The 8,684-nt window shown below is 41.0% G+C and overlaps 1 protein-coding gene across 1 annotated transcript; it reads right to left on the reverse strand.

The window, feature by feature from the left end:
- Positions 1-299: 299 nt before the first annotated feature.
- fktn (fukutin) lies at positions 300-8,000 on the reverse strand. The gene is made up of 10 exons (XM_017459388.3): positions 7,869-8,000; positions 7,283-7,479; positions 5,375-5,431; positions 4,943-5,143; positions 3,662-3,939; positions 2,836-2,968; positions 2,251-2,380; positions 1,847-1,980; positions 1,226-1,350; positions 300-919 (listed from the first exon to the last, which is right to left on the reverse strand). Exons 2-10 carry the CDS (start codon positions 7,382-7,384, stop codon positions 706-708), a joined length of 1,374 nt encoding a protein of 457 aa, XP_017314877.1. The 5' UTR covers positions 7,385-7,479; positions 7,869-8,000; the 3' UTR covers positions 300-705.
- Between the last annotated feature and the right edge of the window lie 684 nt (positions 8,001-8,684).

Raw genomic sequence — 8,684 nt, forward strand, 5'->3', positions numbered from 1 at the left:
CCCCCAGTAGAGGGTGGTGCCTTCTCGCACATTGCCTCAGCTTCTCTCGAACCGAACATATTATTCTCCAATGTGAATCAACTGTCTAATAACTGTGTTATAAACTCTCATTATGCTATATGAACCTTGTATAGGATTAATCCAGGCATTAACATATATGAGCATAATAGTCTCTTCATTTATGATTGAGAATTTTTTTTGTTTTACTCCTTATATAATATCCTATTTCTTGATTCAATGTTTGACTAACATGACGTTTTCCATGGGGGAATTAAAAAGGACATGGGCTACAGTTTAGGTTGAGGTGCGGCTGTTTTATTTAGAGAAAGGGAAAAAAAAAAAATCACAATTTTATCGTTTCAGATCGAAGGTGGAAGATTACAGAAATCTCAGAATAGCAATACAAGCCATGACAGTTTTCAGTAGATCAAGGTATCTGCTTACAACTTCACATTTTCACAGAAAAACCACAGCACCTGCATTAAGGTTTAAATTATTCAGTTATTATCAGGAGTTAAAAAAAAAAAAAAAAGTGTGGAAATACAGTCTTCTCTGGTTACCTCCTAGCATGTACCTCACTTTTAGTGTATTTCAAATGGATGCGCTGCATTTGGAAACCATGTTTTATGGCATCCGTGTATCTGTACTGGTGTGGCATTTCTACACTATGCATTATTCTTGAATTTACAGTAGTTCCCACCCGCCTCAGTTGACCTGGATAACATCGTCCCACTCCTTGATGGGCCACACACCGTTCTCCTGCACGTTGGGTGGCGAGCTCTTCCAGTCCCAGGCCTTGACCGGAATGTTCCATTCTGGCCCGTAGTTTGCAGTCACGTAGTCCAGAGTCTCGCAGGGCACTCGGACCCTCAACTCCAGCAGCTCTGTCCAGCACAGGCTGAACCGAGGGAAGACGTACCTGAGACGGAGACAGAGACACAATGGATCACGTGCTGCACTGTGGATTTGCACCCTGGTAGCACATTGCTAGATATTCTAAACCATCTAGCAAACTATAACACATCGTTTAATATTCATTTCATACCCAGGAAACTAATAAAATGGCATAAAAACCTTTCTTCAGAATAACCCTCATAAAAAGTCAGAATCTATGAATATTCATGATATGCTAATTAGAAATAACATAACAACCTGGGCATGGGTCCATTTCATTAGATTAATGCCACTACTAGATCAGTCAATCAATAATAATAAAACACATTACTTGAATTTCTTGCCGCTCTTCGCCTGTGTGCCTCCGTTCCAAACGATGTCACCGTCCTCGTAGAAAAAAAAGATGTCCAATTTTACATCCAGGCCTTGGAAGGACAGCTCAAGACTGTCCTCTATCTGCATGTGAGACAGGTCAATGAAGAATCAGTCTGGACCAAGGGTAGTTCATACGAGCTACGAAGATGAGGTTCAACTTAGAAGCAAATCAAATTTATATCACAGTGCTGATGAATTCTTGATTCTGATTGGTGGAGAAACCATTATTATTGCCTATGTGGTGCACTTGTATAGGGAGTACGACATGAAACTACTACATAGAGAAACTAAAACCAGTGTTAAGGTTCCACGATCATAAATCATGAAATGATATTTGTTATGGACACAGTTTATTTATAAGGAGCAGTTACGCTCCCCTGGATGGATGCACGATTGTTCGGATGGAAATGATAAGCTTTGGCAACTTCCACACTGATCGATCGCATCAATTTAGCCTGATTCAGATACTTCCTGATCTGTTCAGACCTCATCGTTTTAATTCAGCCAGAGCTCAAATAAGTTTCCCTTCAGAGGATTGATCAGAATAGCTAGCTAACAGAATTGTAAGATGCCGTACCTTTCCAAACTTATGTTTGAGGGAGAGTCCAGCCTTCTGAAATGCCTGTGTGATGTCATGCCTGTAATCTTTGATCCAGATGCCCAGGTCCACATCTTTACTGTAGGGAATGATGTTACACTGCCGGAACCAACCTGTGACATGAAAGGGATGAATATCATATCATATCATATCATATTATACCTGTTGATTTCTTGAACCTGATTGGTCAGAAGGTAGTGATTAATTTTTTTGCTTTGTGCCGGGCCACACTACACACCACCCCGTTGCGGATTATTTCCTTATAATCCCCACAGAAGTTTTATTTCTTATGAACCTGTGCTCTTAAGGCAAGATTATGTAGTGCCAGGAATATTACTGTTGATTATTATGTCTCTTAATAATTCGATCCAACAACTACTCACCGAGACAAGTACCACTGCTCAGCCAGAACGGAACCTCGATCCCACTGAGAACTCGAGCAGCGAGGTGGAGCAGACTCTTGGCCTTCATCCTGAAGTCCATGGCCTCTGGTGATGTATCGTCTGGATACAGCTGGGAATTGAAATGCTCATTTATACCTTAGTAACTGCAGAAGCATATAGTACAGTACTATTTAAAAACTACTACGACGTTAAAATGATATTTCTTCAACAAGATGACATTACCAACTCTGGTAGTGATGGCATGGAGATCTCCTCAAAATAGCTGCTCATTACAAAGCCATGTCTCTAAATCGCATGCATGTGTGTTGACTATGTCAGAAACCCTCATTACCCTCATTTACGTAAGAGGCGGGGCTTTCTGAATCGGCAGGGAACATGACTGACAGGAAATTAGACACGCCTCCTTATGTCAATAGGATGTTAATAGCGTGCATCAGTTTTATCCCGTCAGAAACACAATGGCGTACAATGTTGTTCGTTTTTGCTAAAATAAAATTAATATCGGTACCGAGTGGTTTTGCTTCCCGAATAAAAACAGAAATCGGAAATATTAGCGAAACGAACCTGGTAAAAGGCCGCAGCCTCTCGAAATCTGCACTCCAGGAAGCGGCTGTTGGAACGTTCGTTCTTGAAGTGAGAGAAGTTTTTGGGGATCCGCACGTCAAGCCCATCAAGAGTGGTCAGAATAAGATCTGGCCTAGAACAGGAAAATGACATTATGCGACATGATAAAGTTGATGAAATTTTGCTAAATCTCCGTATTATTCCACCATGTCTTTAACGTGCACCTGTTATGGTTTTTCCAAGTATTATCTTTCATGTAGTGTGTTATAGAGCTGTTGATGAATGTAAAAAGTCTGCAAAGTTTTAAAAAGTCAAAGCGTACGACAAACGGAGTTATTGACTCCTAAAAGAAGGAATTGATTCTGAACAGCTGAAACGAGTCGTTAGTGATTCCAGACTTCACTTCCTGTACTAACCTACGTAGGTTTGTAACAAAAAACCCCGACTCTGGTCTTCATCGGCTGCTCGCCGACAGCGGTAGACCAATCATAACAGACTGGGACGTCTGACCAATCAGAGCAGAGCACGCTCTCTGAAAGGAGGAATTTAGAACGAATCCCTTAGAACGGATCATTTAACGAGTCGTTTGTGACACGGGGGGGTGGTGGGGTGGGGGGTGGGGGGTAATGCTGCAGTTTAAATTATGAGCACGTTAAAGTGTTTGTTGAACTCGGATGCGTGTAAATCTATCGTATGAGACCATTAATACAAAATTAAAGTCTTCTCCTTAGAGAAAATCTGAATTTGGAGGACATATTAGTTAAAGGATTCCCGTTCACAATAGAACCATACGTGATCCAGGATTCCAGTCTCGAACACTGAGTACCTATTGTAGGCCCCTGCGTAGCGGCCGAACTCCAGGTCCCTGAAGGGAGCAAAAGTGCGGTCCATGCTGCCTCGGAGCCTGAGCGGCCCGTGCCACAGGTAGTTGCCGCTTCGTTCATACAGCACGACCACATGCACCAGACGGCCGTTGAAGCGGAACAGCAGGTGCAGAGGGATGTCACGGCCTGACAGGTCGTCCATGCTGACCAGCCTGGGGTCTTTACCTCTGATCTCCAACAGTTCCAGGCCACGTTCCTCTGAAGCCTCCAGGAGGCCAGCCTGAGCGAGTGATGAATGAAGGGATAGTTAGCACATGTACACTCTTCTAGTTAAGGGAAATACTATGGTAGACAAGTTTAACACTTTGGTGATCACTTGCTTCTCTTATTGTCTGTTTTGTTGTATGTTTATTCACTAAATTAAGTTGAAATGTCAGCTAGAGGTTTAAGAATGGTCTTTAAATCACGCAATTCATGTTGGATCTTAAAGTTTTTATGTTGAATTCTTCGTTATGTTTGTGATCCGATCCTAGCATATGCAATCGTACAGCATCACACGTATGCAAGTAATAAAACGTACACTACCAGTCAAAAGTTTGTGGACACTCGACTGAAATGATTCTTATGATCTTAAAAACCTTTTGATCTGAAGGTGTATGATTGAAATGTTTGAAATCGGTGTTGTAGACAAAAATGATTAGAAATAATTGTCCCAACATATTCACTTCTTTCATTAGAAAACTAACATTTTATATACGGAAAAATATTGTCTTAAACGGACGACTCGGAGCGAAATATTCCGAAAAGCAGCCGATAAGTGTCCGGCGTCGGTGGGAACTCCTTTAATACTGTTTAAAAAGTTTATCTCAGGGGAAATTCCTCAAGAAATTAGTTGAGAAAACGCCAAGAATACGTTTCTGGAAATTCTACGCAAAAAGGGCGTCTACTTTGAAGACGCTAAAATATTAAACTATTTATACTATAATTCCCATAGCTCCGTTTGTGTTGAATTTTGATGACTTTATTATTATTCTAAAAGTCAGACGTAAGGAATAATATTAATAATAAAAAGAATCGACACGTTCTGACCAATCCGAATCAAGAATACAATAGCACTGTGGTACACATATTATTTACTAATTGAAAATTCCATAAGCACGGTCTACCACGTGTCTCCACGTGCTACTAGTCTCATGCAGAGATACAGTGCCATGGTACATATCTCAGCTGTGTTTAGAAGATGTTTTTCAGATGTGATTCGTTCAACCAGCGGAAATCCTTACATCATACTTCCAGAGGTTTCCAAGCAGGCCGAAAGTGACGAAGTCCCTGTGCGTGCACAGAAAGGTGCAGTGAGGCTCCTTCATCTGGCTGTCCTTCAGCAGGACGGCATCCTGGGAGAGCAGGCTCAGAGATGCCGTGTCCACCAGAAACACAGGCAAGCTGAACTTATGGGCCAGGCCCAGGAACTTTTTCACTAAATGCTGTGATCAGTGCAAGACGACAACAGAGGAATTCTTACACTGTTGTAAATATTCATTTTACATAGTGTTTTGGAAATAGTTTATTTAAATAATAATAAAGCAAATTTCTCTTTGCCAAGAACCTGTAATAAACTAATGAATCCTTAAAGAACCCTTTTCTCTACGACTGCAGATTAGATTGTACCACCTGCAACATAACGATTATATTATTCTTCTAATATTTTGACTCACCCATTGCGCCTCTTTCCCTGTTGGGTAACCTTTACCGCTCGGTGCTTGAAGTCCATGCTATGGAACGAGAACTCGTTAAAGAAACAATTCATTTATAAAATCAAATAAAGTTTCGTTTTGTAGTTTTGTGCTGCAACTACAAGGATAATGTAGCTAGGAATTAAGGGAAGCTCATAGTTATAGCACTGTTTAAAATGCATGTCGAAATAATAATAATAATTATTACAAAAAAAAAAAATCAAACATACAAATAAACTAAAAGAAGAAGAGTTAGTTCAAATGCACTTTTTTGACTACTAAAATGTACATATAATTAAAACTAATTAAATGGTAGACATACTGATATACAGTATGTTCAAACAAGCATAGTAAGACAAAAGCTGCATTTAACTTGCAGGCCTTGATGCACAATTCTGACATTTTGACTCAGATGCCATCAGCCATAACATTAAAACCACTATCATGTGAAGTGAATAACATTGATTATCTCGTTACAATGCATCCTGTCAAGGGGTGGGATATATTAGGCAGCAAGTGAACAGTCAACAAACGGGCAAGCGTAAGGATCTTTGACAAGGGCCAAATAGTGATGGCTAGACGACTGGGATCTCCAAAACGGCAGGTCTTGTGGGGTGTTCTCAGTATGCAGTGGTTAGCACCTACCAAAAGTGGTCCAAGGAAGACAAGCGGTGAACCGGCGACAGGGTCATGGGCACCCAAGGCTCACTGAAGCATGTGGGGAGCGAAGTCTAGCCAGTCTGGTCCGAGCTCCTGTAGTACAAATTGCTAAAAAGGTTAATGCTGGTTATGACAGAAAGGTGTCAGGACACACAGTGCATTAACACTTGCTGTGTATGGAGCTGCGTAGCTGCAGAGCGGTCAGAGTGCCCACTCCTACACCTACAATATGCATGTGGGTATCAGAACTGGACCGTGGAGCAATGGAAGAAGATGGCGTGGTCTGATGAATCACGTTTTCTTTTACACCATACGGATGTTGCTTTGACACGTACCACCTTCCTAAACGTTGTCGCAGAACAAGTACACCCCTTCATTGCAAGGGGGGTGTTCCCTAACAGCAGTAGCCTCTTTCAGCAGGATAATGCGCCCTGTCACACTGCAAAAATGATTCAGGAATGGTTTGAGGAACAAGGTGTTGACTCGGCTTCCGAATTCCCCAGATCTCAATCCGCTCGAGCATCTGTAGGATGTTCTGGACAAACAGGTCCGACCCATGGAGGTCCCACATCACAACTTACAGGATTTAAAGGATCTGCTGCTGACGTCTTGGTGCCAGATACCGCAGCACACCTTCAGAGGTCTTGTGGAGTCCGTGCCTCGACGGGTCAGAGCTGTTTTAGTTGCACAAGGGAAACCTACGCAATATTAGGCAGGTGGTTTTAATGTTATGGCTGCTTGGTGTACATGAGACCCATATATGATCCCCTTGTTTACAGTAAATCGTTCCCCTGGCTAAAATTCATTCAGTGGAAAGCAGCAACATTTAACCAGTAGCATCATTATATTGTCCAAATCTGTTATTTCGGTCTTTTAGCTTAAACCATTAAATTTTCCACTGGCATTGTAGCCAGGACCCTATACCCTCGCTTCATCACCAGCCTTGAGAAATTTATGCAGCTTTCCTGAAGGTGTTGTTTTCTCCTTCTTAAAACATTTGATAAGACAATTATCACAGATGAATAATACAATTTATTTCATCTGGACTCCACTGACCACCCTGCGAGGGTTTAAGCTCATTTGAATGTGCTATACATCAGACGTGGAAATAAATAAAGCAGATCCGAGTTAACACGTACACGACGATATGTCAGAAGACGAATACGTCGTTGATCTTTTCGGATATTTGTGGATGGTGGTGTTTCAGTGTGTTCTGTAGTGTTTGCTCACCTTGTTGGCGTGCTGTCTGTAGTAATAAAGCTGAAACAGGAGGAAGATGGAGCTGGCTGTGATGAGCAGCACCAGCACTGCAGTCTTGTTCACTCTGGCCATGAGTGAGTCTGGCTGTATGTGATCCTGACAAGCTGTGCCATAAGGCTGACTCCTTCACCATGCTTGGACACCCGGACTGATGGCTGCATGGAGCTCTGAAAACACCACACACACACACACACACACACATATATATATATATATATATATATATATATATATATATATATATATATATATACACACACACACACACACAATTATAATTATTATTCACTTCTTAATGGTACTTTAAGGGTGTTTGACTTTCAACATATCAGCTGTATGGTCTCCTGCTTCCACTGCATGAATTAAATCTCATGCATTACGCTTCCATGAGTATAATATTTATAGTATTATATTTTAGGTCGATGCGCGTGCACATTAACAGCACAAACACTGCCACTACTAGCTAGCTCTCACAACATTTATTCCTTAAAATAACAACGCCTTCAAATAATGAATGACTTGACATACTCAACGGTTTGACATTCTGCAAACTTACTCATCGAAAAAGCATTTAATATTAGTCAATTTTATCGCTGGTTAGATAAATCCCATCTTATATTTCTAGCTATAATAATTTCATTATTCTCCTTCTTCCTGTTGTAACAGGACACAACCGGACGGCAAGCCGCGTAGGACAAACGCCGGGAACGCGTTTCGAAAACATATACATTTACATTTATTCATTTAGCAGACGCTTTTATCAGCAGCGACTTACAAATGAGGAAAATACTAGTTTTTTTTTAAAAAAAATGCTAGGCTTTAGCCTTTAATTGAATTTCTCCATCTTATTACATGGTCTGAACTTTAACCGTTGTGCATCGCATCATAGACCATACAGAGTCTTTATTTTACACACCACCACACATGACACATTTTTGTCATGTCCTGGACTACAACAAAAAGAGCATCTCTGGTGTTATCAAATGTAACGCCAGTTTATTCGTTATGTAAAATTCGTTTGTGATTTGAATATGTACATTTAATTAATTAATACGTCTAATTCCAGCAAGGATTTGTTTTTTGTCGTCTTGCCACAAGATGTCGCCAAAGCCATGTATTACCACAAGATGGTGCCAAAGCCATGTATTACCACAAGATTTCGCCAGGACCATGTCTTGCCACAAGATGGCGCCAGAACATTTTCTTTACACCGATTAGCCATAATATTAAAACCAGTGACAGGTCCAATGACTAACATCGATTATCTCATTACAGTGGCACCTGTCAAAGGGTGGGATATATAAGGTAGCAAGTGAACAGTCAGTTCTCGAAGTCGATGTGTTCAATGCAGAAAAAACGTGCAAGCATAAGG

This window comes from Ictalurus punctatus, chromosome 28, assembly GCF_001660625.3.
Source record: "Ictalurus punctatus breed USDA103 chromosome 28, Coco_2.0, whole genome shotgun sequence".
NCBI lineage: Eukaryota > Metazoa > Chordata > Actinopteri > Siluriformes > Ictaluridae > Ictalurus > Ictalurus punctatus.